At 36.6% G+C, this 27,931-nt stretch overlaps 14 protein-coding genes across 14 annotated transcripts; 6 read left to right on the forward strand and 8 right to left on the reverse strand.

The window, feature by feature from the left end:
• Window positions 1–156: 156 nt before the first annotated feature.
• Window positions 157–1,441, reverse strand: RHIMIDRAFT_230381 (phosphatidate cytidylyltransferase). The gene is made up of 3 exons (XM_023607669.1): window positions 1,257–1,441; window positions 992–1,198; window positions 157–933 (listed from the first exon to the last, which is right to left on the reverse strand). The coding sequence occupies exons 1-3, from the start codon at window positions 1,348–1,350 to the stop codon at window positions 533–535; spliced, it is 702 nt and encodes a 233-aa protein (XP_023462611.1). The 5' UTR covers window positions 1,351–1,441; the 3' UTR covers window positions 157–532.
• A 1,244-nt stretch (window positions 1,442–2,685) lies between these two features.
• Window positions 2,686–5,085, forward strand: RHIMIDRAFT_267111 (AAA-domain-containing protein). Its single transcript, XM_023611969.1, has 6 exons — window positions 2,686–3,935; window positions 3,998–4,087; window positions 4,143–4,301; window positions 4,355–4,501; window positions 4,556–4,642; window positions 4,696–5,085. The coding sequence occupies exons 1-6, from the start codon at window positions 2,730–2,732 to the stop codon at window positions 4,807–4,809; spliced, it is 1,803 nt and encodes a 600-aa protein (XP_023462612.1). The 5' UTR covers window positions 2,686–2,729; the 3' UTR covers window positions 4,810–5,085.
• Window positions 5,086–5,578: 493 nt separating this feature from the next.
• RHIMIDRAFT_294737 (coth-domain-containing protein) lies at window positions 5,579–7,329 on the forward strand. Its single transcript, XM_023614118.1, has one exon. The coding sequence runs from the start codon at window positions 5,614–5,616 to the stop codon at window positions 7,261–7,263; it is 1,650 nt and encodes a 549-aa protein (XP_023462613.1). The 5' UTR covers window positions 5,579–5,613; the 3' UTR covers window positions 7,264–7,329.
• A 409-nt stretch (window positions 7,330–7,738) lies between these two features.
• RHIMIDRAFT_267113 (coth-domain-containing protein) lies at window positions 7,739–9,939 on the forward strand. Its single transcript, XM_023611970.1, has 2 exons — window positions 7,739–8,005; window positions 8,098–9,939. Exon 2 carries the CDS (start codon window positions 8,207–8,209, stop codon window positions 9,863–9,865), a length of 1,659 nt encoding a protein of 552 aa, XP_023462614.1. The 5' UTR covers window positions 7,739–8,005; window positions 8,098–8,206; the 3' UTR covers window positions 9,866–9,939.
• Window positions 9,940–10,556: 617 nt separating this feature from the next.
• Window positions 10,557–11,622, forward strand: RHIMIDRAFT_294739 (uncharacterized protein). The gene is made up of 2 exons (XM_023614119.1): window positions 10,557–11,005; window positions 11,061–11,622. The coding sequence occupies exons 1-2, from the start codon at window positions 10,672–10,674 to the stop codon at window positions 11,516–11,518; spliced, it is 792 nt and encodes a 263-aa protein (XP_023462615.1). The 5' UTR covers window positions 10,557–10,671; the 3' UTR covers window positions 11,519–11,622.
• A 5-nt stretch (window positions 11,623–11,627) lies between these two features.
• On the reverse strand, window positions 11,628–12,238 carry RHIMIDRAFT_267119 (uncharacterized protein). Its single transcript, XM_023611971.1, has one exon. The coding sequence runs from the start codon at window positions 12,163–12,165 to the stop codon at window positions 11,974–11,976; it is 192 nt and encodes a 63-aa protein (XP_023462616.1). The 5' UTR covers window positions 12,166–12,238; the 3' UTR covers window positions 11,628–11,973.
• A 66-nt stretch (window positions 12,239–12,304) lies between these two features.
• RHIMIDRAFT_315755 (uncharacterized protein) lies at window positions 12,305–13,260 on the reverse strand. The gene is made up of 2 exons (XM_023615022.1): window positions 13,160–13,260; window positions 12,305–13,110 (listed from the first exon to the last, which is right to left on the reverse strand). The coding sequence occupies exons 1-2, from the start codon at window positions 13,248–13,250 to the stop codon at window positions 12,341–12,343; spliced, it is 861 nt and encodes a 286-aa protein (XP_023462617.1). The 5' UTR covers window positions 13,251–13,260; the 3' UTR covers window positions 12,305–12,340.
• Window positions 13,261–13,354: 94 nt separating this feature from the next.
• Window positions 13,355–14,320, reverse strand: RHIMIDRAFT_207432 (DNA glycosylase; the record flags this gene model as incomplete). The annotated part of the gene is made up of 3 exons (XM_023606987.1): window positions 13,355–13,636; window positions 13,693–14,109; window positions 14,174–14,320. The coding sequence occupies 3 exons, from the start codon at window positions 14,318–14,320 to the stop codon at window positions 13,355–13,357; spliced, it is 846 nt and encodes a 281-aa protein (XP_023462618.1).
• A 287-nt stretch (window positions 14,321–14,607) lies between these two features.
• On the forward strand, window positions 14,608–16,077 carry RHIMIDRAFT_267124 (uncharacterized protein). The gene is made up of 5 exons (XM_023611972.1): window positions 14,608–14,680; window positions 14,734–14,841; window positions 14,893–14,971; window positions 15,019–15,120; window positions 15,165–16,077. The coding sequence occupies exons 1-5, from the start codon at window positions 14,646–14,648 to the stop codon at window positions 15,585–15,587; spliced, it is 747 nt and encodes a 248-aa protein (XP_023462619.1). The 5' UTR covers window positions 14,608–14,645; the 3' UTR covers window positions 15,588–16,077.
• A 466-nt stretch (window positions 16,078–16,543) lies between these two features.
• Window positions 16,544–19,779, forward strand: RHIMIDRAFT_267126 (kinase-like protein). The gene is made up of 7 exons (XM_023611973.1): window positions 16,544–16,996; window positions 17,050–17,246; window positions 17,297–17,450; window positions 17,543–17,802; window positions 17,853–18,095; window positions 18,160–18,398; window positions 18,457–19,779. The coding sequence occupies exons 1-7, from the start codon at window positions 16,583–16,585 to the stop codon at window positions 19,593–19,595; spliced, it is 2,646 nt and encodes an 881-aa protein (XP_023462620.1). The 5' UTR covers window positions 16,544–16,582; the 3' UTR covers window positions 19,596–19,779.
• Window positions 19,780–21,779: 2,000 nt separating this feature from the next.
• On the reverse strand, window positions 21,780–22,927 carry RHIMIDRAFT_67682 (uncharacterized protein). The gene is made up of 2 exons (XM_023615551.1): window positions 22,709–22,927; window positions 21,780–22,642 (listed from the first exon to the last, which is right to left on the reverse strand). The coding sequence occupies exons 1-2, from the start codon at window positions 22,836–22,838 to the stop codon at window positions 21,870–21,872; spliced, it is 903 nt and encodes a 300-aa protein (XP_023462621.1). The 5' UTR covers window positions 22,839–22,927; the 3' UTR covers window positions 21,780–21,869.
• Window positions 22,928–23,053: 126 nt separating this feature from the next.
• On the reverse strand, window positions 23,054–24,649 carry RHIMIDRAFT_267128 (Aldo/keto reductase). The gene is made up of 6 exons (XM_023611974.1): window positions 24,590–24,649; window positions 24,335–24,540; window positions 24,168–24,284; window positions 24,051–24,112; window positions 23,907–23,998; window positions 23,054–23,856 (listed from the first exon to the last, which is right to left on the reverse strand). The coding sequence occupies exons 1-6, from the start codon at window positions 24,609–24,611 to the stop codon at window positions 23,417–23,419; spliced, it is 939 nt and encodes a 312-aa protein (XP_023462622.1). The 5' UTR covers window positions 24,612–24,649; the 3' UTR covers window positions 23,054–23,416.
• Window positions 24,650–25,117: 468 nt separating this feature from the next.
• On the reverse strand, window positions 25,118–26,040 carry RHIMIDRAFT_219124 (uncharacterized protein; the record flags this gene model as incomplete). The annotated part of the gene is made up of 4 exons (XM_023607371.1): window positions 25,849–26,040; window positions 25,533–25,773; window positions 25,242–25,475; window positions 25,118–25,195 (listed from the first exon to the last, which is right to left on the reverse strand). Coding segments are annotated over exons 1-4 (603 nt in total), but the record flags the coding sequence as incomplete, so codon positions are not given.
• Window positions 26,026–26,950, reverse strand: RHIMIDRAFT_267130 (uncharacterized protein). The gene has a single exon (XM_023611975.1). The coding sequence runs from the start codon at window positions 26,777–26,779 to the stop codon at window positions 26,138–26,140; it is 642 nt and encodes a 213-aa protein (XP_023462624.1). The 5' UTR covers window positions 26,780–26,950; the 3' UTR covers window positions 26,026–26,137.
• Window positions 26,951–27,931: the final 981 nt, after the last annotated feature.

Raw genomic sequence — 27,931 nt, forward strand, 5'->3', positions numbered from 1 at the left:
ATTGAATAAGGTGCTCGTGATAAATAAATGAATAAATATGCAATATTCTATAAAGAGTACAAGGCAAAAGAAAACATTTGAGGAGTGTGCTCCGAATTCATTGAAAGAAAGAAGCTATACTAACGAATACCATGAGAATTTGATCATAAAGGAAGAATAGCAGCAAAAAGAGTTCCAGAGTATTCTATTTAATTAAACAGACTACGGCCATCTCTCTAAAAACTAAGTTAATGGTGCTAGTCCTTTAGAGATGAAGCTATAGGGTTTCAAGGTTTTTGAAAAAGTTCGTTGATAGACATTGGTTAAATGTGAGAGTCTATAAGAGCATAAATAATGGCCAGGTAGCAAAACCTTACAAGATTATCCTGTTGGTATTATCTAAAAAGGCAGAAATAGTTTTTTATTTTATTTTACATGGTTGTATCAGACAGTATTGTCTTTCTATAGAAGGATTCAGATGTCGTAAATAGTTATTAAAAATACACTTTGCTTTAAAGAATATTATAAACAGTAAATCTAATGCGCATTCTGTTTAATATCCAAGGCCAAGACCAACTAAAGGTATCCACAACATGACTGCGCTTATGACTGGGATTGTTAAATTGTCATCAAATCCAAACACTGAGTTTCCAAGGGCTTCTGAAATGCCTGCTACAAGACCACCATAAACTGAAAAGATGGTCAATGGCACTGGGCTTGACTCTGTATTGTAAGACTGAGGGTAATAAGAAAGTGGGCCAAAATAAACATATGTTACGAGTGACCCTAATACGACTGCTCCTAAGGACCCTGCTAATGATTTTCCACTGTACTGTATCGTATATTTTCCCCATAGTTTTCCACAAATGCTGGCGATAGGGTCCGCCCAAGATAAATAAATGATAGATAACGCCGCAAGATCTCTTGGAAAGAAGTACAGTACAATAATACAGCCTATACATTGAGCCATTAGTGAATGATAAAAAAGTTAGAGAGTATAGATATGCTCTACCTAGCAAGTAGTATACAACGCCATTTACTTTTTTAATTTCTGTTGTTCGCATCAAGGGTCCACAGACTTGACAGTATATAATGTTGAACCATTCAAAGTTAAATCGTAGTAATTCAGCTGTAACAACAATAGACAAGAAAGCAGCCAATTTTGGATATACTTGGTCTGTGTCTATTCCGTTCATGTAAAGATATAAAACGAGGAAGCCTAAATGTTGTAATCATGAGATTGCTGTCATGACAGGGTTACTATTATATGCCTTTACCAATAGAAAAATGGAATAGTTTCCGAGGAACCTCCCAGCCACCTTTGACAGGCACAAGTGAATACCTTGAATTGTCTGGCTTTACTTGGCTCATTATGAAGACTTTTTGTATGAAGTGTGGACTTTGTTTTAAAGCCAAAATGAGAATTCAAAAAAAAAAAATTAGATGCCCGCTAAAAAGATTTGTGATAATGATGCGCTTCGCCTGCATGTGTCTACAAGATTTACCTTTATCATGGTTCAATGCAGCAGTAACAACAAAGGATTGGTTATTTTTTAGTTGGACATTGCTATCTATTTAATTCCTTTTTCCTTGTTTGGACTGTGGAAGGAGGTATGTTTTGTCTGCAAATGTGTTCTGGTCTTTTGCCGTTTTCACGCAGTCCAAAAAGTATATGCTTGAAATTTAAAGTGTTACAGTTGGATACTTTTCTGTCTGAAAGGGTTTAGAATTTTGTACTTTTTTGAGTTTTCAAGTTCGCCACTCTGACATGCAGGGTACAAACTAGAGGTCTAAGCTCATCAAGTGGGCATACCTTGAAGCCTTCTTTGATAACCTAATTTCGCTATGAGTTTTCCCTCCAGCTTTCAATAAAACGATGAGCTGACAAATTTACATAGCTGTCAAATTATACTTAGATACGCACAGCACAGAATGCTCAGTAGTAAAGAATGAATGCAGGCTGTGTTCTCGGATCAAATTCTTGATGTTATAAGTATCACGTTGACTATGATGAAAAAACACGGAAGCTACTGATGATTGCTGTGTCCTGGAACAACAGAGGCTCATTCATCTGGATAATTCTTTGAATTCTGCTCAGATGATTGATTACAAAGAAAATGATGAATTACGGTTGAGATATCTTGAACTGGTCTGCGCCCAACTAAGGTTTCAATAAAAAAAAAAAAAAAGATCTCCGATTCGTCGCTCACTTTTCTATATATTTTTTACAGTTTATGACATGTCATTTGAAGTAAAAGCGACTAATAATGATCAAAAACCGACAAGAATATATCTTGCCTTGGAAGTAATGCAGCAAAGGCAAATTGGGACTGGTGATCTAATCACGGTTCGAAAACAAGATCAAGTAAATAGATTGTTTTTAATAGACTTTTGCTGTAGATTGACTTTTTATGCTGTTATTAGATCGCCATTGGACATGCTTGGCCTTCTCTATTGACATCAATAAAAGGTTTTCTATCTCTTTTTTCTTTTACAAAATCTATTGTATAGAAACTCATTAATTCATTGCAGATGTCGAGCTCACTACATGTTTGCGTCTAAGTGGTTCCTTTATAATTGGTGATCTTGTCGATATTACAAAAGTAGATAGCGTTGAAGTAGAAGCAAATCAAGTGACAATTGACATATTGTCTAATACAGCACTTCACTCGAATGAGTTTATAGCTTATATAAAACAAGTACTAAGTAAATTGAAAAATAACAGCATCTTACGCTTGCTTATTTAATCAATGCATCTAGTTTACCAAAAGTTTGTTACTCGTGGACAGATGATAGATATCAACCATCTTGGAAATAAAGCAAGAATTCAAATTAGAGATGTTTCTGCACAGCACAATGCATTTGTTTATCAGGTGACACAAATGACAAAGATTACCAGTTTGATAACTGCAACAGATCCGGTCAAAGAAAAGCCAAACAGCAAAGTGAGTTATGAAAACATAGGTGGCCTCACCAAGCAGATACAAGTCGTTCGAGAGATGATTGAAACTCCTCTGAATAATCCTGAACTCTTTGTGAGGTATGGTCTGAAGCCCCCTAGAGGCTTGTTACTCTTTGGTCCACCTGGGACAGGAAAGACACTGATCGCCCGTGCAGCAGCTCAAGAGGCAGGCGCTCATTCGATCATTGTGAATGGACCAGAAATAGTAAGCAAGTTTTACGGAGAAACAGAACAAAAGCTACGAGACATTTTTCAAGAAGCTATCGCGCGCTCACCGACTATTATATTTATTGATGAGATTGATTCACTCTGTCCAAAAAGAGATGAAGCGCCGAGTGAGCTAGAGAAGAGAGTAGTCACTACTTTACTAACACTCATGGATGGCGCAAATACTGAACATAACCGTGTGGTTGTCATTGGAGCTACAAATAGACCTAATGCATTAGATGAAGCGCTTCGTCGACCTGGTCGATTTGACAGGGAAGTTGAGATCGGTATACCTACTAGCGAAGCAAGACACTCTATCTTTAAAACCATCATGGCCAAGATACCACACTCTTTGACAGATTTAGAACTAGAGCATCTGGCGCAGAGATCACATGGTTATGTTGGTGCAGATATTGCTGCTGTTTGCCGAGAAGCTGGACTCAAGTGCATTAAGCGATGCAGCTCTAAACCTACAGATAGCTTAATAGTCAACTTTCAAGATATGAAAGAAGCTATGAGTGAAATAAGACCAAGTGCAATGCGTGAGATAATGTTAGAGGTTCCAAAAGTGTATTGGTCCGATATTGGTGGACAAGCAGACATCAAACAGAGATTGAAGGAATCAATCGAATGGCCCTTACAACATCCCGAAGCATTTCAAAGACTTGGAATTAGACCACCAAAAGGAATTCTTCTATATGGGCCTCCAGGTTGTAGTAAGACTCTGATGGCTAAGGCATTAGCCACAGAGGCAAATTCAAATTTTATTGCTGTTAAAGGTCCTGAGGTAAAGAATAACATTTGGTCAAAAAAAAAAGAAAAGTTTTGTGTAGTAATATGTGTAAATAGTTACTAAGTAAGTGGGTTGGTGAATCTGAAAAAGCAGTACATGAAGTATTCAGAAAAGCAAGAGCCGCTTCACCATCTATTGTTTTCTTTGTAAGTGCTTGGTTTTATTCATTAGACATTTTCTGATAATTAAGCATTCGCTTAGGATGAAATTGATGCATTAACAGTTAAAAGAGGCGCCTCAGGAGATGGTGGTGCTTCAGTTGCGGATAGAGTGTTATCTCAGTTGCTAAACGAGTTGGATGGTATTGAGCCCTTGGTGAATGTAACTGTCGTGGCTGCGACTAACAGACCAGATATCATTGTAAGTTGACATTTGTATGAAATGTATAAAAAACAAGTTCTTACTCCCATCAGGACGATGCTCTTTTACGTCCAGGAAGAATCGATAGAATTCTCTATGTTGGACCACCTGATTATGATTCACGTAAAGAGATATTTAAAATCCAGCTAAGTAAAATGGCGTGTGCTTCAGATGTAGACATTGAAGAAATTGCGGCAAAAGTACACCAGATGAATATGTGTATTAACTGAAATACTTACTTAATTATATAATAGAGTGAAGGATGTTCAGGAGCTGAAGCTGTGGCAATATGTCAAGAAGCTGCCTTAATAGCGATGGAAGAGAATATTTATATTGATTCGGTATGCAATACTTGTATTAGCTTAAACAATGTCTAATACCTTTTTTTATATAGATCAAGATGAGGCATTTTAGACAGGCATTAGACACATTTACTAGAGGCATAACACCTGAAATGCTTCAGTTTTATGCGGACTATCGAGAGAAATCAGGCCTCCAGAGTATTTAGCAAAGGAAAGAACTGTAAAAAAATTAAACAACTTAATGTACATGCAAAAGAAGCCCTTTTCCTATTTAATGCCAAGACTGTTGAGCAAGGTTCATTCATTTGGAAAAATGTTTCTAGTATTTTGCATATATTTTATAAACATTAGTGTTTCAGTCACCTTGATTCATACTTTTAGTAGTAAACAACTTTATGTTGTGTATAGTAGTAGTGAACAGTTTGGTAATTTGAGTTGACTAATTTTAGTTGCTTTGCGTATCCAAGTAACCTTTAGCATGCCTTTTTTTTTTTTATTCTTCTTGCAGGCTTTTGAAGGCAAATTTAAACGGCACTTTAGTTACGCTCTCTACTATAGCTGAAGTCATGGATTTGGGCTGTATAATGTTGATCCATATCTTTGTACTGTGTACACAAGTCATCTTCACATGCTACTTGTATGAATAGAAGAGTAACTGGTAGCCAATAAATTAGACATGATTCTTTAAAAGTGTAATGATATGCATTACGTGATGAATTGACGTTGAATGATATCACTGTATATCTCGTACATATCGTCGACAATGTATAAAAAGGAAAAAAAAAGGGGGGCTGGTTTCGTTCTTTTTTGGAGGTGATTTACTGAAATGCTATTTTACAAGATTTTATCCTTTTGTACGTTCACTTTTGTCAAAATACATTAATATGTGTCGTGATTAACTTATTTATACAGTCTTTAGTAGTACCTTTGCTCTTGTTTGGGCACACAATGACCAAGGTAGCGGCTTAATAACTTATCATGTCATCAGCCTTTTGGGAAAGTCGCAGACGATGGCTGTTGAAGTAGACGGTGCTATGAGCATGCTTATGCTCAATTCATCAAACACAATTTTATATAGCGGAAGCGCCCCAATAGCCCGTGAAGGCTACAGATATGTCAAGATCACAGAGACACATAACAATATTCCTGAACCGTTCTTACGCCCGCCCACATATACCGATACTGTGAACGAATTTTTCAACAGGACTTGGAACAAAAAAGAGGTTACACAACTTCCTACAGTTTATGAACCATTACCTGTCATTCATCGCATTCAATCTGACTTACATAAGGAAGGAGAAATTCCTACTATCCATATAGTCGCTAACCAAGCTGATCTTGATCTAATGCATCACAAATCCAATGATGATATCGATATCAATGCAAATATGACTTATGTTTCTCTGGTTGATCAACTCTTCTTTCAAAATGTAACGCTTTCTATATCAGGTCATGGCTCGCGATGGATGCCCAAAGTTTCTTATAATGTTAAGCTACGGCATACAGACAGATTATATGGTTACAAGCGTATTAAACTACGGCCCATGGCCAATGATCCTTCTTATATTCGTGAAAAGTTGGCATATGACATGATCAAATCTGTGGGGCTTCTTTCCTCAGAGTACTCATACGTTCGTGTTTTCATGAATGACAAGGAGATTGGGTTATTTGGTCTGATCGAAGCATTTCAGAATCCGTGGACAGCCAATGTATTTGCTTTCGGACAAAAAGACTATAAAAACGGGAACTTGTATCAAGGCTTTGGACATTCACCAACTATGCTTTACTCCAATCTAAGTTATATGTCCAATCTATCGGCTTATGGAGATGGTCAATATGTCATACGAGCAGGCGTGAAGGGTGATTACAAATCACTTCAAAAATTGACAGAGTTTATTGCAAATGCACCAGTGCATGGCCATGATGCAGTCATCATCTGGAAGTCTAAACTCGACATTGACTCGTTTCTCCGTTCAATGGCCCTAGAAGTATTAAATGCGTATTATGATGGTTATTTGAACGACAATCACAATTACTATCTTTATGACAATCCTGAAACAGGCGCCTTCTTTTATATCCCTGCTGATCTGGACTCTACGTTTGGTTTTAGCGTGTCTGACTTGCATCCTATGATAACAGGCAACTACTCCACCTTTCCTGGTATGTATACTCAACCATTAATGGCAAAGATACTGGAATTACCGGAATTTAAGGGACAGTTTGAAGAGACGATAGATCAGATTCATAGACGTCTTGTGAACCCTCGTGTTACATTTAGGCGCATAGATGATTTAGTAGATATGCTCGAAGAAGATGTGGCTTGGGACCAAATGGTGCCACGAATGGGCACCATAATCCCCAGTATGCTCGACATGTATAATATATCATACACTAATGGACGAGTGCCACCTGATATAGATATTAGGCCTTTAATCAACATGACTCTGTCCCAAAGAGATAATGTTCTCATACGGCCTTTTATTCGCATGATTCCTAAAGATCCAGGTGACTACGAACGGGCTTTGGATTATGTTGAGCTTGTTCTAAAAGGTGTGCCATTTCTTCAAGCCGTTAATGGACCAACAGACTATAAAGTGTGTATTGGTGTCAAAGAATTCATACAGAAAATAAGCAGAAACATTGCCAAACACAACATATAGTTTTTTGTGAATAATAAAGATTGTATATAATGCAAGTTACATGCTTTATTATTTTAATAAACAGCCATATATTGACATTCGTACTTGTAGGCTATTAACTTAAATTTAAACGATTTCTGTAAGCATATTTATAAAAACAGAATATAATGATCTTTTTACAATTGAGAATATATACACTGCTTTAATCCAAGCACAACAAATTATTATATATGGTTTATTATAAAAAAAAGGAACGCCTAACTTGTTTATAGCAAAGTTTACGATCATCCCAATTTTAATTCCAAAGAGTATAATCGCATGGGAATACCTTGGCAAAATGATGCTTATTAGGGGATAAACATTTTGTGTCTGCCAAGAAACAGCTCCGATTATTATATGGAGTTTTAAGGTAAGGTTACATTAAAAACCTGGATCCTTCAATGCTAGAAAATTTTCAAGGCACGTTAACGTCAATGGAAAGGAAAATAGAATATATGCTCTTTTTATTAATGGATGGTGTCCAATCGAAAGAAAAGTTTCGGAGACTATGCTGTGTAAAGTCCATAAAGTGAGGTTACCATTAGTAATAGTTTTGTTAAGAAAGGCTTGGCAAGTAAATCAGCTTCAGATGGTATAATCTTCCGAGCATTCTATACAACAATGGGCAAGGTCTTTAGCCAAAAGCAGACTAAAAATACCTAAATATAACTCTCTCGAGATCATATAAAAGAAGCCCCACATTTTACCAAAAACATATAGTTTGCTAATTTTAATATATAATGAACTTTAAGTATTTAGCTTTGTGTATGTACATTTTCTTAATCAACTGTAATGACTATAAAAAATTATACTAACATGTCTTTTATTAGTGATTGGCGCATTGACTTTTGTAAGCGCACAGGGAGAACCAGCAAATAAACATATTAAATACAATGTCATTGGGCTTTTAAGCTCATCGCAGTCAATGGGTGTCATTGTGGATAATGTTACTTATCCCTTGGAACTCAGTTCTCCTAGCACAATTTTGTACACCGGTAATGCACCTGTAGCTAGACAGGGTTACAGATACACCAAGATTATAAAAGTAGACAACAGCACCATCAGCGAGCCATTCCTTAGATCACCTATAGAAACCAACACTCTGAATGAATTCTTCAATAGAACATGGAACAAGAAGCGAGTTGCTTCATTACCTACTGTATACAAACCATTATCAGCAATTCATCGCATTTCTTCTAATCTGCATCGTGAAGGAGAAATCCCTACCATACATATTATTGCCAATGAATCAGAGATTGCTACTATGCATAATAATTACACACAAGATATCGAAGTCAAAGCCAGCTTATCCTACGTATCTTTAAATGACAGCTTGACTTTCAAAGATGTTGGGTTCTCTATTTCAGGCGTCAGCTCCCGATGGATGCCCAAGGCCTCCTATAACATAAAACTGAACAAGGAAGATACTATCTACGGCTACAGACGAATCAAATTAAGAGCCATGGCGATGGACCCGTCTTATATTCACGAGAAAGTTGCTTACGGCATGGTCAATTCTTTAGGTCTCATCTCAACCGATTTTTCTTACTGCCGTGTCTTTTTAAATAACCAAGAGATTGGTTTATTTGGCTTGATCGAAACATTTCAAGATCCTTGGGCCGCCAATGTATTTGCTAATGGAAACAAAGACTACAAGAGCGGCAATCTATATCAAGGCGCAGGTCCTGGTAACAACACTGGCGGTTTAGTTTATGTGAGCAATTTGACCGCATATGGCGGCGGACAGTACAAGATGAAGGCTGGTAACAAAGAAGATTATGCTCCTCTTCAAGAGCTGACCAAGTTCATTGCTGATGCTCCCGTCAGTGGCTCTGATGCAGCGGCTACCTGGAAGTCAAAGCTAGATATGGACTCTGTTATTCGCGCCATGGCACTTGAAATTCTTAATGGTTATTATGACGGATACATATACAATGCCAATAACTACTATGTTTATCAAGATCTCTCATCCAACAAGTACATCTATATTCCATCAGACTTGGACTTAACCTTGGGCTCAGCCACAGGTGACATAAGACCGTTTATAACCGGCAACTATTCAACCTATCCCGAAATTTACAGTCGACCATTGTCCAACAAAATGCTTCAAGTTCCAGAGTTCAAGCAGCAATTTGAAGAAACATTGGTTAATGTTACCAAGCTTCTTGTCAATCCTGTGGCGACTAATGATTTCATTAACAGTGTTGTTGAGATGATCCAAGAAGATGTTGCTTGGGATGCTCAAGTTCCTCGTGTGGGTCGTGCATTTGCTGATGCATTAGCGGCATTAAACATACCAGCTGCGAACGGAAGGGTTCCTCAAGATCTTGATATGGACATGTTTTTACGTGCAATTGCCTCAGCCACAGTGGTGGATAAGAATCGCATGAACTTTAGCTATGTCCTGAAGAATCCTGCTGCCTTTAATCAAACACGTGATCTTCTTACTGTAATCGCCAAAGGTCTCCCTCTTTCACAAGCAGTCAATGGTCCTACTAACAACAATGCGTTTATGGGAGTTAAAGACTTTATCAACACTATTAGCCAAAATATCGCTAAATTCTATAATTTTACTTTAAATTAAATGCATTAAATCTATTCATATGTTATTGTGTGTTTTTCTCTTTTCTTTTTGATTACCCTATCTTAGAATATCTTGTTACAGTTTCACTTCTTTGACTTATCTTACACAGGATGACTATCAACAGAAGCAATTGATGCCGTCCACAGCTCATGGACTAGGAAAAGCAGAACGCGCTTGATACAGGTTCTTTGTGTGCTTTCATAAGGTACAACTTATCTTGACAACTCCGCGGTTCCGGTTTGAAGAACATTACATGACATTGTGCTATCAACCTATCTATTTTTATCAAAGAAAGATGACTGTGCAGAGTCACCATTTCATCCTTGCTGCATCAGGTGTCATGTAACTCTTAGAATGTTGGTGAGTTATTTTTATTCATGTAAATTAAATTACACTTTTTGTTGTGTGTAATGCAAAGCAATAAATTGACTTTATTCTATTTTAAGGAACAGCGATCGGCTTTTAACATGTATTTATAGAACATGTCATATATTGTCGATGCTACAGCTCTGCTCATTGAAGGGAGAGAGAGGGAAAAATAAATTTTCTAACCTTCTAGACTCTATTCGACTGTAAACTGAACATGGCATCGGAAATCCTTGGTTTTTGGATTTGACTCCGCATTTACCCAGTGATTTATGTCATTGGAAGAAATTTTAAAGTAATAACATCTTCTTTATTCTCCTATTTATACTTCTTTCTTTCCCTTCTTTACCCCTTCTGTGTTATCTTCATTCCATCGTTACTTGTCTTTTTTTGTGTAATATAAGCATCTAAAGTATAATTTCTGTCATTATCCTTACTATATGTCATATTCAATACAACAACCTGACAGCTCTATCAACTTATTTGCCCCACCTGTTCCAACATCAATACATACATACATACCTACAAAGGATGATCAGGCAAAACAAAAGGCAGATAATGTCGTTCACATTACTATAACCGAATCAGGAACGATTGTCTATACTCATACAGCTACCTCTTATTCATATATCCCAACTTATTCAACAGTCAGTACAATACCAAACAATGATCCCACTTCGTCTTCGAAAAAACCAAATAACAATAGTAATACAAATACGGGTGCCATCATTGGTGGGGCCGTGGGCGGTGGTGTTGCTTTGATTGCTTTAGTTGGTAAGAAATAAAAATTTAAAGCATAAGGTACACATGTAACTAACGGATGATGTAGTATTGTTATTCCTGTTGCTATGTCGACGTCGACGTCGCCACAGTCACTTGTATGGAAAAGCATATGCGATAGATAATGAATCAAATATAAAATACTCTTGTGCTGAGCCAAATGTCTCTGGCAGTGCAAATCCCTTAAATAACGGACTAGTTCCGCGACAGTTAATTGCACCTTTGCAAGGAGTAGCTGATGAACCAAATACAAGGGAGTCAAAGTATGTTGGAAATGGATTTTATGAAGATACAGTTGATCCGAGCTATAACAACTTGTATACCAAGCCGTACTTTGCACTTAATAATACTACAGACAGCATGAATTCTGATTCCTCTCCGTCTACGACAGTTGAAGGCAATACAATACCTCCATCATATGATATCAGCCGTCATGTACCAAATGAGATAGATCCTATTCTTGACCATCCATCACAAGAAAGGCATGTTCCTCATCTTAAAGATTAAAGTAAAAGAGAGAGAAAGAAAGAAAATAGAGAGCATGAAGTATATCTTCAAATAAGTCATGTATATAGTATCATAATAAAACAGATAACTTTATTAAACGTCGTAAATCTGCTTCCTTCAATTTACATACTTTGTTTATGATCAGCTGCATCTTAAACTGATATTATTCATCATTTCAAATCCATAATAATCCAGATGAATGACAGTTGCAATTACTAGAGATGTTATTCTTTTAAATAACGCAACTTTATATGTATGCGATAAGGGCTGTTTACATGAGATTCGAGCATCTCAGTAAGATATATCTATTCGAGTTATAAGCACAATACTTGAACATGTTATCTATCAGTTTATGTCCTTATAATAAAGCATACATTCTACCTTTTATTCTTTACCAAAAGAGAAAACAACTGACAACATTTAATCTTCACCATAGATCTTTAATTTGATAACATTTAACTCTTCCAACGTGTTCCACGTAGAGTTATCACGACAGCGTTAATTATTCCTTTGATAAGTTCTTCAGTCGACTGATTCGCATTATTTGTTTTATGTATCCAGTCTTTATTGAGAAAGACGCCTTTTTGGTGCCTAAAATTCTCCGTGTCAACTATAAATATTTGCATCCTGCACTTTCTTGCCATCATATTTAATTAAATAAAAATGAAGTCGTTTTCACAAACTTGATAGTTTACCATATAGCCTTATAAAAAAAGGGAGAAAAAAGCAGATGAATTTACATATGTAAACAATATTCAAAGTTACTGATTCTGATTTCTAAATGTACGAGAATCATGAAGGATAAATAAATTTATTAAGGTATCAACATCGTCTTATCCAAAGGCAATAAATTGTCATAATGCATATCCATAATGTTAGCAAGCTGTTGAAACTAACCTTACATGCGTCTGAATTGAATTCGGCTGAAGGTTGAACCATACCAACCAGTCCTAGACCATCTATTTCGTCTTCTGCATGTCCAGCTGCAGCACCATAGCCCACGAGAAAAGATGTGACAATAGGATCAACAGAGGTCATTGTGAATTTTGAAATAGTGTTTGATGTAATAGCTGGCATTATTCTGTCATAAATATCATCCAAATCATCATCATCGTCATCATTGTCTTTGTGATTATCCTCGTCATTATCATCGTCATCATCATCTTTATCATCCTTATCATCATCTTTATCATCATCATATTTATTGTCTTTATCCTCTGTATGATGTATGTGCTGTTTATTGTCATCATATTTATCGTCTTTATCCTCCGTATGATGTGTATGGTCTTTATCATCTACTACTGTCAACTCTTTCCTTCGCTCATCTGGCTGTCTAATGTCTTGTTTGGCCGTTGGCTGATGATTGCTTGTGTCTTCAGCTATAATAGCTTGTCGAAAATGATATACTCTTTCGGTTACTTTGTTAGGCAATGCATCGGGTTTCGTAGTTTTCCTTTCTTTTTCGTTTGCAGGAGTAGTTGTTACTATCAACTCATTCACAGTAGCTGTTGCTACCTCCTTTGTTGTCAATTCGTTTGTCTTTTCAGTCTGCTCTACGTTAGGAGTCATACTTGACATGTCACCAAGCGTAACTTTATTAAAATCAGCAAAGAGTGTATAGATATTCTTTTATCAGCCTACCTGAATCTTCTTTTGGCTCATATTGTTTCTCCATGACTATTTGTTTCTTTTTAAATCTTAATAGGGTGATTAGTTTATCTATTTTTGACATGAAAAAAAAAGGAGGAAAGCAGGGTAAATATAAGAAATATAATAAGAAACATTTAAACATCATTCCACTCAAGTTCCGTCAGTTTTTCAACTATTAATTATTTATTATAAATCGTTTTCTAATGGTTGATCATCAAACTCTTTCTTAAAGTACACTGCCTCCGTAGCCTCTTCCTTTGTTTTGTCCATTTTAATCTTATCATCATCCTGTTTAATAATATTAGTCTGCTTTTTAACAATCTTTTTCACTTCTGAAGAAGGGCAGTATTCGTTCACTGGGCATATATCACATCGTGGCCTTTGTGGTAGACAGACGATTTGACCATATCCCACCATGATAGTATTAATCTTTCTCCATTTATCTTTAGGTAGCCAAGACTGTAAACTCTAGATCATCTTGTTCGTTACACATATTAAGCAAAAGGAGGGGGGGGGGCACTTACCAAGCGAGTCTCTTCTGGATTCTTTGTACGAACCCAGCCCAATCTATTGGTTATCCTATGTACATGAACATCTACACCAATACCAACATTCTTATTCCATGCCACTTGTAAGGTCAAGTATCCCATTTTGGGGCCAACACCTGGTAGACTTGTTAAGCCTTCGATGGTATCAGGAATATCACCTTCATACTGATCACGTAATATTTCTGCAGTTCTCTTTATATATCTCGCTTTTTTACTATGAAATCCGACAGACTTGATCATCTTGTCCAACGATTCAACATCGATATTCAAGATGCTTTCAAGATTTAGACCATTGGGCAATTCTTTTTGTAATTTGATCATGACTGTGCTTGTTATTGTATCCTTGGTTTGTGATGAGAGCATGAGTGCGATTAGGGTTTGAAATCGCTGTACCTAAAGTAAACCTAACTTAATGATCTTTTCTGTTGGAGATTGATATATATATATGGCTTATTACTTTTGGAGATGCTGTTGCTTCAGCTAGTCTTTCACAACCCATTGTATCAACAGGTGCTTCTTCAATATCACGAAATGCCTCTAATTTATTGTATACAATTTCCCAATTGGAAGGTGGTGTTGAGGTTATTGAGGGTGCAGGATTCATCTTTACTTCATATTTCACTCTTTTCACACTCACTGGGCTTTTCTTTGTGGCTATTCTTTTTGTTGCCACAGTGGGACTCTCGATTGCAGCTGCTGTCTTTTGTGTACTGCGACGTATGGCCATGGTTTATGCACTATCAAGATATTGTATTTTCAATTGGCCCTTTTTTAAAAAAAAAAACCACAAATTCAACCACCTTTTGAGTTTAGCCTGATCAAAAAAACAGTTTTGATTGGCTGAATATAAAAGGACGAAAAAGGATGACATTGGCAGATGCTGAAAAGTGCTTACTCTTTCTTCTCTCTTTTGTATATTTTATTATTCAATGCCTTCAGGTATTGCTGTATTTGACTTTGACTGGTATAATACCTTTAATAAAGTAAAGTAACAATAGTTTAAACTTTCACCCATAGGTCCCTTATCGAAGAGGACAGTGACTATTGGACTATCCATAGTCTCTCACCTGAGGTATGGGTCGAAGTAGCTCAAAACGAAAAATCAATGCAGTGGACAGATTTAATGCAAGTATTATAATCAAGTTAGCATAAACACAACTAACCCTCTTACTTTAGGGACTATGCTCTCTGTGCTCTACAAAGCAAAGGAATAACAAAAGAGGATATCATTGAAACACTGAAAAAGATACCATTCGTAAGTTAGATACGAGGACTAATATAGACTAAAATAACTTGTAATAGTCTGAGGAAATGCGCAATGTGCTATTTGATTTGAAAGCCAAGGGGGTGCCTGTCATTCTTTTGTCAGATGCTAATACATTTTACATTGAGACGATATTAAAGGTAGCGAGAGTAATCGTATGTACTCTATGCTTACACAATACTAGGCATACGGTGTTAGAGACTGTGTGACCGAAATCATTACCAACCCTGCATATATAGATGAACAAGGCAGACTACGCGTCCGCCGCTACATTTTACCGACTGATTTACCTCATAACTGCAGTAACCCTTGCTCTGTCAATATCTGTAAGGGACGCGAGATTGATCACTTGATAAGAAAGTACGGCCCTTTGGAGAGAATAGCCTATACAGGTGATGGCAAGAATGACTTTTGTCCAGCAACAAGATTAAGGCACACAGATGTATTTTTCATGCGTCAAGGAAAAGGTTTGGATAGATTCCTGACTGATTTACCCGAGTACAAGACAAAGATCAAGAGTAATTTCGTATATTGGATGAAACCAGAGACAGTCTGGGAAGTAATGCCAAAATATTTTGCTTCTTCAACAGCTGCAACTTCTGCATAAATTGTTTAGAATAAATGCTGACAAAGAAGCCATCACAGGAAGCACAGTATAAAAACAAAGATCGAAATTCTCAATAAACTGAGGATTCTAAATACAGAACAACAGCACTAGCTATTGCTTCTTTTTTTTTTTTTCATACTTTGGATACTCCCTTCTTGTATTCGTTAAGGTTAGTTGACTGTATTTTAAGTACAGCATCCAGACTAGCATAGTCATATTTGAAGAAGCAAAGTATTTTATCTGTCACTCGGCTTACCCAAAATGCCAAATTCAAACCTCAACAAACAGGATATGTTTAATGCTGCTAGAATTTATCATTGACCTTATAGAAAGTGCTTTCCAATCACTCATCAGTTTGTCAAGTATTTATCGTATTTACCCTAAAGTACTTCATCTTATTGTAAAAGATTATTCGAAGAAAGAGAAATATAAAAAAGATTGACCACAAAATGCGTTATTCTTATAGACACGTCATATTCAATTCTAATTGGTTACGATCAATTCAGGTAATAATGCTGCCTGCATATAAAATGACGCTGTTTTTAACAAACTCTTTCTGTCTCGTCTCACCATAATAAAGAGATTATTACAGACTCATCGACATATGGTTGTCTTATACTTCAGTGTTGCATGTAGAATTGTTTGCTGTGTAAATTGTATTGCTTACGTCACATATTGTGCAAATGCTGTGTAGATGCACTATGCAAATAGCAAAACCCTAAATTTCGCATTTTAATCCCATTATAGCCATAAAGAAAATCGTAATGTCTTTCAGACTTTCTTCATCGAAATCGTCATAGCTTTTCAGCAGGCCATTCAAACTCACAAAAGGCATAAATATCCGTAAGTGCATTTCAATTTATATTCTGATTTGCGCGGAGTGTAAATATGAATGTGAGCCCAAAGAGAAAGTGTGCCAAAAGTGTGCTTTTCCCTTTTGCTTTAATTTTTATACAAGAGACGCATTTTTTTTTTCTTTTAATTTACTTAAAGACATGGAATTTGGAAACAAACAAAGAAAGAGTTCAAAAGATAGTTCTCCTTTATTAACTGAGAAATCAGCTTCTTCTTCTCCTTTTAAATATCAAGATACAAACTATGTAGGAATTACAATTAGCGAAGAATTGCCTCAAAATAACAAAAAACAACCAAGCAGTTCTATTCCAAAATTAACAGCTAATACTATTGAACAACTATCTTATTCTCCTATTTACCAGCCCTCTTCTCCTCTTTCTTGTCCATTTTCCCCTACAACTGTTCAGCTCAATTCACAGGAAGAAAATAATCGCTCTTGGTCTTACCCTTCTTCTTCTCAACCTATCCTATCCAGCGCTTTTAAAAGAGTATCAATTCATAATGAATTACCTATATCATATCATCAAAGGTTACGAGAAAGAAAAAGATATGGGGTATGCAATCTATTGTATAATAGTTTGGTTGACTGATTATTATGCTTCTATAGCCACTCTATATGCTTACTGTGGAACTAAAAACAACATATCAAACATGCAATCATGGATTTAAATACAGTGAAACAAACAACCCACGAAGAGTGCTCACAAAACCCAGTAAGCCAGCAAAGAATGACGGACACGATAACGAGGACTATGATTATATTTTATATGTAAATGATATCCTTGGGAGCGCTGAAGGACACAAGTAAGATCAAATAAATGTTAAATTAACCTTGACTCATTTGTTGAATTTAGATATGTTATCTTGGATGTGCTTGGATCCGGTACCTTTGGACAAGTAGTCAAATGCAGGAATATAAAAACAGATGAAGTAGTGGCAATCAAAGTGGTCAAAAATAAGTTGGCATACTTTAAACAAAGTATGATGGAAGTGGCTATTCTTGAGATGGTAATGCTTGAAAAAAGAAAGGCGATAAAGTATATATACATATATAACAGGAATTTTAATATATGTGTACATACATGTACAAAAATTAATAGCTAAATCAACGATATGACATACACGATCAACACCATCTATTACGACTGAGAGACACTTTTATACACAGAAAACACCTTTGCCTCGTATTTGAATTATTATCCGTCAATCTATACGAACTCATCAAGCAAAACCATTTCCGTGGACTATCAACTAATCTCGTTCGAGTATTCACAGCTCAAATACTCGATGCACTCACTGTATTAAATGAAGCACGCATAATACATTGTGATCTAAAGCCCGAGAATATATTACTAAAAAAGTAGGTCTTGTCCCCTTCTCTAAATCACTCTTTCTTATACATGTATGTAGTTTGGAATCACCTACTATAAAAGTGATTGACTTTGGATCAGCTTGTCATGAAGTACAAACAATTTATACTTATATTCAATCAAGATTTTACAGATCTCCCGAGGTACTTGTCGGTTTACCATACACTAGTGCAATAGATATGTGGTCTCTTGGCTGTATTGCTGCAGAGCTATTCTTAGGTTTACCTCTATTCCCAGGCAACTCAGAGTATAATCAACTGTCACGAATTGTAGAGATGTTGGGGTAAATATTATATATATATATACATAAACATGTGCATATTGATTTATACTCATGCTCATGATAGATCTCCACCAAACTACATGATCGAAGTAGGAAAAAATGCACACCGATATTTTGAGAGAGAAATAATGCCAGATGGAAAGAAAAGATATGTCTTAAAATCAATAGATAAATACTCTAAAGAGCAAGGCAAATCAGAACAACCATCAAAACGCTACTTTTCAGCAAAGACTTTACCAGAATTGATCAACAATTATCCAATCATGCGAAAATCTCAAATGTCTCAAAGAGAAATAGATAAAGGTAAGATAGTAATAAGTTATGTATGAATTTTGAATCTTGACCATGTTGTTCTTATTAGAAACACAAAACAGATTGGCATTCGTTGACTTTCTACAAGGATTACTCAACCTCAATCCTATAGAAAGATGGTCACCACAACAAGCAAAGCAACATCCATTCATCACGGGAGAAAAGTTTGATTGTCCATTCCGACCTCCTTATATACCACGAAAGCAACAAGTACATGTATCTACTTTGCAAAGTAATGACGTTGTACCGCAAAGCGTGAATTACCAGCAGCAGCATAATGTCCCTCAGCCAACATTTTCTGACACGTACTTATCTTCGGCTTACTCTACGCTGCCTACACATTTTGAACAACAGCAACAACAACAAACGGTAAATCACCATGGTCATAGTCATAGCAAGCGGATGTCATTTATACCTCCACTGCCAAGCGTGTTGGAACCACCGCACAATCTTTTTAATCAGTATCAACATCAATACCCAGAATTACCTAGCAATCTTTCCAACTTTGACTTGAGCAATAATTGCATGTCGAGTCACAGCAACCATCTGAACGCACCACAGACAAGTAACGGTATCACCATAAGTGGTGGTAGGCCAAGAGCGAATACAGTCGGCACAATGCAGGTACCACCACAAATCCAATGGGCAGCTGTAGATAACGCGAATGGAGCACAACTGTATAGCCCATACTATCCTTATGGACATCAGCCACCGTCACAGCAGCATCAACAACAACAAGGCTCGTTTACCAATTTTGGTGGCTTTAGGTTAGAAGGCAACCAGGAAGTTCTGCCACGGTGGGTTGGGGCAGGAATGTCTTCTATTGGTAACAGACAAACCATCGATCTAGAAAGAGACGGTGATTGGCAGGAAGAGATATCTCGAAAGCCACATCACACTCATAGAAGAAGCAACAGCAGCACTATAAGATTTTCAGATATTCAAACGTCCCTGTCATCGTCTTCTATAAATAGTTCACATGCAAGGTCAAGCGTCTCTAGTTTACATAGACTCATGAGAGGTCATTCATATAATAGACCAGAAGATCTCGAATGGGACGGTGTTGCTCATCATTCACCTCCTCAAATTCAACAGCACCAGCATCATAACAATATTCAAGAAGGTGATCTAAATCAAAACTTGGGGAGGAAATGGAATAAAGATCAACCTGGTTGGACTATGGCATGATCATATAGACCATGAATTGTTGTCAATCGATTCATGGAAAAGGGGAAACAATTATGTTTCTTTTATTTAACAAAAAGATATATACACAAATTTCAAAGAAATAAATCTTGTTAATTTTATAGTTCATCCATATAAAATGGATTAAGGAACGTCGATCAATAAATACGCTGTTCTGGGTTTCTTTGTTTTACTATAAAAGAGTTTTTCTTAATGCTGGCATTTCTAAATGTCATACTTGGAAAGCTGTCAAGAAGTGCACCTTGGCCGAAACGTAGGGCATTCCGATCGTCCAGTTGAAGCAAATCCATCGTAGTAAGATACCGATCACGATGCTCTTCAATTCTTACAGTCTTTCCGGCCATGATAACTTTGGTCCTAGGACCGTTATCCTGTGGATTTTTCTTCTAGTTCTACCTTGGTTTGCTCGTTGATTACTGCCGATTTAGTGGCTTCTCAGGCTTCTGGCTTCTTTTGCTAAAACCTGCGTAAATCTACCCCTCTTACCCAAGGACTAACGGACGAGTCCGATATCCTCCTTTTCCGTTTCCGTCCCGTATTACCTGTCGCTTTAAAGGACGAAGCCTTCGAACTTTTGCATGCTAACCCAGCAACCGTCTACATACGCACCGCACAAGCAATCCAGTGTTTTGCCCGACTCTTTTACTTGCCTAGCCTACATCAATGAGTCAAACAAAAAACCAGTTCATGTGAAGCTTGGCAACGAGTAAAGAATTCTACAAAAGATGATGTTATTAAAAGAGAATGCGACCAAGGCTATGAAATATATGCTCGTAAAGTGTATTTAAAAACAGCTCTACGCGAAAAATATGCTCGTTTTGCTTCAAAGATTGTTGAAATATCAGGGTTTTTACGCAATGTGACATTCAGAGCACAGCTATTTGTAAACCATCTAACTATTAATAATACGGAAAGGATGGATCATAATCATTTGAAGAGCTAAAACTTTTGGTATTCCATTTGTTAATTGATCATGAGGGGAAAAGGTCAAAAACAAAGCATATGTTGAAACCTTTGTTGTTTTGGCATTTGATGATTTCAAAGGCAAGCTCTCAACGATAGTGTACAGTCGAAAAGATCATAGCATCAAGAGGCACAATGGTTGTCTGTCTGCGGCATGCGTCACATTAGCAGTGTTGTATATCAATCATATCGTGGAGAATTTCAAAATAAGATTCTTTTGTTATGCTTACACTCAAATTTGTGAGATATACAAAGTATGTTTTACGACGATTCAATTTTTGTATGAAGAATTATTCTGCGACTTTGTAAGTTTTAAATGACAAGAAACTGAAAAGCTTACCAAATGTTTCGATTTATGAAGCCTATTCAATATTCTGGTAGTTACTTATTATGGCTATCTTACATCTCTACTTAAGGAACAAAGCATTGTGTTCAAGAAGCTTCTTATGCTTTGGTATTCTTTTCAACGAATACAGCCTGATTTTACTACTACATACTATTTTTTTTTTTTTTCTTTACTGAAAATATTTAACATTCAGGGACGTTATCAAGGACAATGAGAAGATTGGCCAACTTAATCTCAGTAGTTTTGTTCCTGCTTTTGCTCCTAACTCTACTCCTGCAACCATTAGTAGCAATGGACACTGTCTGATAACAAAAGCTTTAAAAGTTGCCTTATGACTTTTTACGAATAGTTGAAAGACTTTAAAGTAGTCTATTAACAAGTAGTATAGTAGCCTCACTTGGAAGCGAAGTTTCTGCTGAATTAATTGTAGCAATCAAAGCCATCCTCACTACCTTTTGTTGGACATCAGGCTGCTGCTATTTTTCAATAACGTAAGCTCAATGAAGTGAAAGCAACAAACAATGGTTCGAGTCTTTTTTGCTATCCCTCCAAGAAAAATTGATTTAGAATTGACCCACAGCATAATCACTAAATATGTGCTATTAACCTTTTGTGTTCGTTATAAAATAACTAGTATTAGGCTATATCAAGTTTGGGTACTCGAATAACAAGCGTAAACCCCTATAGTATATACATTTAGAGTTAAAGCAATTAGTCGATGATACGCAGGTTTGATAGTGTATATACTTTTAAAAAAGGGAGGTGAAAAAAAGCTTCTTTTTTAGCAAGGAATTAACGCCTCATTTTTACTTTATGAATAATGACTATTTATAAAGTGTAGTTTACTATTATACTATCTTTATTAAGAATTTATATTATATAGAGTGAATACTTATTCCTTGTGCGATTAAAAGGGTACGAAAAACGATATTTTTTAGGATTAGTGTTTAACAAAACCTAAAAAAGAAGAATCCTCTTCGTTTAGGCGCTGGTGATGCTGGAATAGAACGCTTGGGCTTTTCAGAGGGGCCAGTTGATTTCATTGGCTCTACAGATGATACAGCTATGATATCTTGATTATTCACTTTATGAGTAGGTGCGTCATATTCAATTCTTGTATTGCTATCGTGAGAGTTATCTTTTGATGACTCCTTAGTAGTTGGGGGGACTGTATTGTTATTATTATCGACATCGGCCTCCGTGTTAACATATTCTGATATTGGAGAGGCGGGGGTAAGTACGTTGGCTGTTTCCTCTTCCTCTTCCTCTTCCTCTTCTTCTTTTTCTTTTTCTTCTTCCTCCTCCTCTTCTTCTTTTTCTTCTTCTTCTTTTTCGTTCGATTCAATGCTTTCGTTACTTTTACTAGAAGCTAAACTTCCACTTGGAATTGAGTCAAAATTTTCCGAAGGTGGTTCAATAACTGTGGAGTACTCCAAAGGCTTTGGTGGATATTGACGAGTGAGCTTGTCTGCACCTGTTGTAATTGGGGATATCCTAGAATCGGGTGTAATTTCAATTGAGCTCCTGAGGTTGCTGCAAATACTCAGTTTATTCTTTAGAAACGTAGACGATTTTCGAAATACGTTCGTAGTTGGACTGGTTTCGCCATCATTAATCAAAGATGGTGATATTGCACGTTCTATGGTAGAGGAGAATCGAATAGGGCTATCGCAGGAGTAATAGTTATTCTGGTCTTCTTGTAATCTTGGAGTTGTCTGTTCTGAACTATCAGAACCGCTATCAGCAGTTGTGTTGCTATGACGCCTATATATTTCCGAGTCCCTGCCTTTTTCATTGATATCGATACTATGACTTTTTTTCTCAAATTGATTCAAGATATCAGCAGAAAAGGAATCAAGCGATAAATCCAAAGGAGGAGGAGACCAAAGATAGAATGAGCTTTGACTTTTTTCCATTTGATTAAAGTAATAAAAAGAAAATATATAATAGAAGAAAGAAAGAAAAAGTAAAAATATGTTGGTTTTCTTTTTCTCTATTTCCTCAGGGAAATAAAGGGACTACCTTGCAGAAGGGGCTGCATGACTTGATAAAAGGAGATATTAATATAAAACTTTATTACTATACTCTTCCCTTGTTAGCGACATTGATTCTATCTATCTTTCTTCTTTCTATTCACTCGTTTTATAGGAAAAAAAAAAGGATTGTATGCTTTCATGTCTGCCTTAAAGCATCTATTAATATGCAGCTGATGATAACACTATATATAAGCAAAGCAGTCTAATTTAGCTTTAAATTTGCAGATAAATTAGAACTTTAAGCTAACGGTAAAACGTTCTTGCAATGAGGCTCTGTGAATCGCCCTGGAAGATATTCCACTTTGTAGTTGGCAAACCCTTAAATTAGTTGCCAAAGGAGTTGCACATACCCTTGTATAATTACAACAATGTATGGACTGATCTATTAAACTCCTTTCAATGATATACTATTTTCCATTTTATTATTATGAATCTTTCTTGGTCCTTTGCATACAACATTAAAAAATATCAACATGCCAGTCTCTGATACCAGGATCATTATAACGAATGTTTCGAGAACCCAAGGAAGCAATTGCATCAAAGTCCTCCTGAGGTAGAACGAAGTCTTGAAAGTTTTCTTTAATTCGACTAGGTGTGACGCTCTTGGGGATGACAATAACACCCCTTTGCGCAGCAAAAGAGATACAGACCTGAGCTGGAGACTTGTTTAATTTTTTGGCAACAGACACAATAATGGGATCGTCCACAATGCGCTTTTCACCATAGACATTGTTTCCAAGAGGAGAATAAGCTGTAACGGCAATACCGTTATCTTGGCAGAACTTGACCAATTCGGGCTGTTGAAGAGCAGGATGAAGCTCGATTTGGTTCATTGCTGGCTTTATCTTACAAAAGCTCAGTATCTTTTTGGTCTTTTCGATATTATAGTTTGAAAGGCCTTATATATACTGTTATGTTTTGCTTTTGCGTGTCTTTATGGTAACTTACCAATTGCCTTAACAAGGCCTTCTTCTACAAGTTCTTCCATAGCTCTCCATGTTTCCTCATCATCTACATGATCTATTGGGACTTTACCATCCCTTTTATACACAAGTCACTTGTTATGTTACTCCTGTCTGGCTTTTTACTTACTTTTTGGGAATTATGTAATCCATATTAGGGACAGCTGGCGTAGCTTCTGGAGCACCAGGGTTCTATTAGATTCATTTTGAGCTGCTTAATCAAAGCCTAGCGCATGCTTACACTTACAACAAATGAAACTGGCCAATGAACCAAATAAAGATCAAGGTAATCAACGCCTAAAGCTTTAAGGCTTGCGCGTACGTTGGCCTTCACATATTCTTTACGATGGTGTGTGTTCCACAACTAATGAACCGCGTTAATATATCAATAAACAAGTGACATCATTTACATACCTTGGATGTAATAAAGATCTCTTCACGGGGTACGCCTGATTCACGAATGCCTTGACCCACTTCGTCCTCATTACAGTAACAATATGCACAATCCAAATGACGATAACCAATTTCAAGAGCATATTTTACTGCATCTCTTACTTCATTAGGCTTAGAAAGCCAGGTACCAAGGCCGATCTGAGGAACTTCAGCACCGGTATATAAAGCTAATAGGATTAAATAACAAGCTTAACAGCACTATGCGCCTCGACTTACTCAATTTTCTGTTAAGGGCCATCTTTTTAAATGAAGCGAGTTAATAAGAAAAAAAAAAAAAAGAAGAGAAGAGAAGCTCTATGCCTTGGTTTTATAGTTTAAACGCATAATAAAACTTTCCTTTTGTCCGAAATTTCAACGATTGGCTAAAAATTTACTCTCACACTGTTAAAAGGTTCCCTTGAACGCTGTATTCAAGACGTGTTGAAGAAGAGAAACCTTTTTATAAAGTGATCATTCCATGTGTATAATCAGATTTAACAAAGTACTTTCTCATTCTGTCACTGATTGATCAAGTATCCCCTCTTTTTTTTCTGTTATTGTGAGCCATTCAATATAGTTACACCAACTTTTATTCTCTGTCTGTCTCTATCTCGTATTCTCCGTAAATTATGTCACAGGGTAGTGTTGTTTACCCCTTCAATGCCTATGTCACGTATTTTTGTTGGTCATTTTGCCAAGAACTTATAGTTTTAATTACCTGTAAGCGCTTCTGCATCATATCCAACTCCGGGCCTTCTTCCTCTTCTTCTTCTTCCTCTTCCTCTTCAGCGACTGGCTTTGTTTCAAGGGTAGGGCCCACTGTTCCTGCTTGACCAAGTAAACCTAATGAATGTTATTTTGTGCTCCAGAGAGTATAAATTATATTTACCATCCGTAATCTGGAATAGGACATTATTCACTTCTTCATCAGCAGCTTCTTCGATATCATCATCATCCATCATATCCATCGTATCTCCAATCATTTCCTCCATTAGACCAGCTTTTGTCATCTCCATAGACATTTGTTGCATAGATTGAGATAGCTCTGGTAGTTTGACAAGCTGGTTGACCAACTTCATGACTTCTCCACTCTTTTGAAGTGACCCTGCTACCTTAATAGTGGCTATGATAAAAGAATATATAAGAATTTCTCCTGTTTACTAATATGATGACAATAAACCTAGTTGATGTTCTAATTGCATTATAATGGAGTTCAGTTGTGCTTTACTGGTATATAATCTATTCTTGTGTCTTTGAGAACGTATTAATTCTTTGGCGAGCATCTTGCAATTTTTGACATCTCCTTTCTTGGCAACTTGTTTTATCGATCGTTTTACTTTGGCCTCTTCGTTATCGATAGCTGTAATCTGCTTTTGAATGCTTCTTTGTTGTGCACGGATTTCCTGTCTCCATTTCTTCACCTATGGGCGCACAATATATATGAATATATGTTAAAGGTAAAGAATTAAGGAAGGGGGTTACATGATTGTTCTTACGAGTTCATCTGGTGTCTTTTTACCAAAGAATCTTTGAATAGCAGTTGCCATGAATAATAATAAAAAAAACCAGAGTTCAAGGGAGTATATAAACAAGTGCCACTCTTTATTATTGTCATTGGTTGCTTTGCCTAAACACCGGTCTGTAATGTGATCACTCCTCCCCCCTCCCTTCCGAGCCGCACTTGATTCTCCTTAATTACACAAATTGTGTGCTCTCATGCACTGAGTTTTAAGCATTGTCCCTTTAAGAATATGCAAACAAACATGTATTTATTGTACAAAGTATTTAATTCTTCCAGCCCTTTGAGCGTGAACTTGTATCAGACACAGACTGATGCTGCTGGTTTCCAGCATAAGAACGCACGACGACATCTGTTGCCATTAATGAACTATGCTCCAACAAGAAGAATTCTAGATCTTGCCAGCCACCGCCCACGCGTATGAGAACTTTATTATTCTTGAATTGACCGCCTTTTCTATTGGTGTATGTCATCAATTTACAAGTATACAGCTTTTTACCGCCCATAGAAGATAAACTGAGTTCATTTCCAAAGTAGTACTTTCCTGGTTCTGCTCGTTGACATCGAATCGTGATGGGACTCGCATTCATGATTTGCGCTACTTCGACATCAAGAGGGTCTTTTGGATCAGGATGGTACGTACAGTCTTCATGTACAGATATTTCAATATTAGATGTTTTATGGCGAAGAACAGGCATGGATTGTTTTCTTCGAATGACAGAGGGATTATCAGTAACATATTTGGGCAATGGAGGTACAGGTGGTAATTTGATCGTCTTTACGGTCGGTTTGGGCTGGGGTATCATGGGAGAGGTAGCTCTTGACATCTCCTTTGGTGTCTTTGGCCTTGGTATTAATGAAGGAGTGACAGATCGCGTCCTTACTGAAGGAGACATGACTCTATCCATTCTTAAATCACCTAAACTACTTTTTGAACGAAGTCCAACAGTCGATTGTTGATGATTTAAGCTTCTTTTCACAGGAGTTTTGGCTCTTGGCCTAATATCCTGCGTCGTCGATGGTCTTTCGATATGTTGAATCCTTGTTCTTCTGCTTTGATTATTATTATTATTATTATTATTATTTGCTTGATACTTGAATAAATCTACGCCAAAATGACGCTCATCTTCCTCATAAAAATCTTCTCTTTTCTGAATACTTTCATTGCGTGTGGGCCTTGGTGTCTTTGTTTTTCTCAAGTGCTGAGATGAAGTTGACGAATCGGATATACTGCCGCGTAAAGAAGAAGGAGGTTGAAGTGAGGGTTGTGGCCTTGGTTTTGTGTTTTCAGGTTCAGGGGTACGGTATCTTATTTCTTTCCAAGAAGATTGCTTCTTTTGTGAACTTCCCAGGATCATCCTTTCAACATCCATCAAGTCTCTTAACCGTAATTCATTCATGACATTTTTCAAATGAGTCCATCTTTGAAGCATCGATTCATGTCGTTGTTGAATAATGGTGTCTTTTGATCCACGAGAAAGAATGCCATTACCTAATATAGTAAGCATACGATCAATACTCGGGGTATAATACTTGTATTTTGCTTCAAAGCTTTTTTCAATTGATTTGAACTTTTCTTTATCTATCGGACAATGCTGTGGTTGTTGTTGTTGTTGAAATGGCCTTAGCAATGATTTGTAATTTGATTGTTGTTGAATTTGTAATTGCTGATTATGCCATTCTTTGATTTGTTGTATAAATGAATAACACTGAGTTACGGACCTATCTAAACCATCTATCATGACATCAACTTGATCAGATACTCTTCTAAACACAGTCAACCAACGATCTTCCTTATATTCATATTTGAGTTCATCCCTTTCGGACTGTAATTGATCCCATTTATCCTTTAATTTTTCAAATCGTTTTCTTGTTAATTCCTGAGGTTGAATTTGATTCATTCTTGTATAAACTATTTGAATTTGATTTAAAATTGACTCAAATGCAGAATCTATTTCCATCATTCCATCTTCCTTTGTAAAGTTTGTTGTCATAGTGACCAAGGTGGAGCTATCACTGTTACTACCTATACTGAAAAGATCATCGTTATAAGCTCTTTC

This window comes from Rhizopus microsporus, assembly GCF_002708625.1.
Source record: "Rhizopus microsporus ATCC 52813 unplaced genomic scaffold scaffold_20, whole genome shotgun sequence".
Lineage (NCBI taxonomy): Eukaryota > Fungi > Mucoromycota > Mucoromycetes > Mucorales > Rhizopodaceae > Rhizopus > Rhizopus microsporus.

Bases quoted from the DNA above. Each gene is read 5' to 3' on its own strand.
- RHIMIDRAFT_267124 (XM_023611972.1), top strand. From the start codon at position 14,646: ATGCCTTCAGGTATTGCTGTATTTGACTTTGACTG. The intron at 14,681-14,733 runs GTATAATACCTT...TTTCACCCATAG, and splicing joins GCTGTATTTGACTTTGACTG to GTCCCTTATCGAAGAGGACA. The intron at 14,842-14,892 runs GCAAGTATTATA...CTCTTACTTTAG, and splicing joins ATGCAGTGGACAGATTTAAT to GGACTATGCTCTCTGTGCTC.
- RHIMIDRAFT_67682 (XM_023615551.1), bottom strand. From the start codon at position 22,838: ATGGAAAAAAGTCAAAGCTCATTCTATCTTTGGTCTCCTCCTCCTTTG. The intron at 22,643-22,708 runs GCAGGGACTCGG...CTGATAGTTCAG, and splicing joins TATCGATATCAATGAAAAAG to AACAGACAACTCCAAGATTA.
- RHIMIDRAFT_294739 (XM_023614119.1), top strand. From the start codon at position 10,672: ATGTCATATTCAATACAACAACCTGACAGCTCTATCAACTTATTTGCC. The intron at 11,006-11,060 runs GTAAGAAATAAA...CGGATGATGTAG, and splicing joins TGCTTTGATTGCTTTAGTTG to TATTGTTATTCCTGTTGCTA.
- RHIMIDRAFT_294737 (XM_023614118.1), top strand. From the start codon at position 5,614: ATGGCTGTTGAAGTAGACGGTGCTATGAGCATGCTTATGCTCAATTCA.
- RHIMIDRAFT_267111 (XM_023611969.1), top strand. From the start codon at position 2,730: ATGCATCTAGTTTACCAAAAGTTTGTTACTCGTGGACAGATGATAGAT. The intron at 3,936-3,997 runs GTAAAGAATAAC...ATGTGTAAATAG, and splicing joins TTGCTGTTAAAGGTCCTGAG to TTACTAAGTAAGTGGGTTGG. The intron at 4,643-4,695 runs GTATGCAATACT...TTTTTTATATAG, and splicing joins AGAATATTTATATTGATTCG to ATCAAGATGAGGCATTTTAG.
- RHIMIDRAFT_267128 (XM_023611974.1), bottom strand. From the start codon at position 24,611: ATGGCCCTTAACAGAAAATTGA. The intron at 24,541-24,589 runs GTAAGTCGAGGC...TAATCCTATTAG, and splicing joins GGCCCTTAACAGAAAATTGA to CTTTATATACCGGTGCTGAA. The intron at 24,285-24,334 runs GTATGTAAATGA...GCGGTTCATTAG, and splicing joins AGATCTTTATTACATCCAAG to TTGTGGAACACACACCATCG.
- RHIMIDRAFT_315755 (XM_023615022.1), bottom strand. From the start codon at position 13,250: ATGTCAAAAATAGATAAACTAATCACCCTATTAAGATTTAAAAAGAAA. The intron at 13,111-13,159 runs GTAGGCTGATAA...ATTTTAATAAAG, and splicing joins TGAGCCAAAAGAAGATTCAG to TTACGCTTGGTGACATGTCA.
- RHIMIDRAFT_230381 (XM_023607669.1), bottom strand. From the start codon at position 1,350: ATGAGCCAAGTAAAGCCAGACAATTCAAGGTATTCACTTGTGCCTGTC. The intron at 1,199-1,256 runs GTAAAGGCATAT...TACAACATTTAG, and splicing joins ACTATTCCATTTTTCTATTG to GCTTCCTCGTTTTATATCTT. The intron at 934-991 runs GTAGAGCATATC...CTCAATGTATAG, and splicing joins CGTTGTATACTACTTGCTAG to GCTGTATTATTGTACTGTAC.
- RHIMIDRAFT_267130 (XM_023611975.1), bottom strand. From the start codon at position 26,779: ATGGATAGAGTCATGTCTCCTTCAGTAAGGACGCGATCTGTCACTCCT.
- RHIMIDRAFT_267113 (XM_023611970.1), top strand. From the start codon at position 8,207: ATGGGTGTCATTGTGGATAATGTTACTTATCCCTTGGAACTCAGTTCT.
- RHIMIDRAFT_267119 (XM_023611971.1), bottom strand. From the start codon at position 12,165: ATGATGGCAAGAAAGTGCAGGATGCAAATATTTATAGTTGACACGGAG.
- RHIMIDRAFT_267126 (XM_023611973.1), top strand. From the start codon at position 16,583: ATGGAATTTGGAAACAAACAAAGAAAGAGTTCAAAAGATAGTTCTCCT. The intron at 16,997-17,049 runs GTATGCAATCTA...ATGCTTCTATAG, and splicing joins GAGAAAGAAAAAGATATGGG to CCACTCTATATGCTTACTGT. The intron at 17,247-17,296 runs GTAAGATCAAAT...TGTTGAATTTAG, and splicing joins GGGAGCGCTGAAGGACACAA to ATATGTTATCTTGGATGTGC.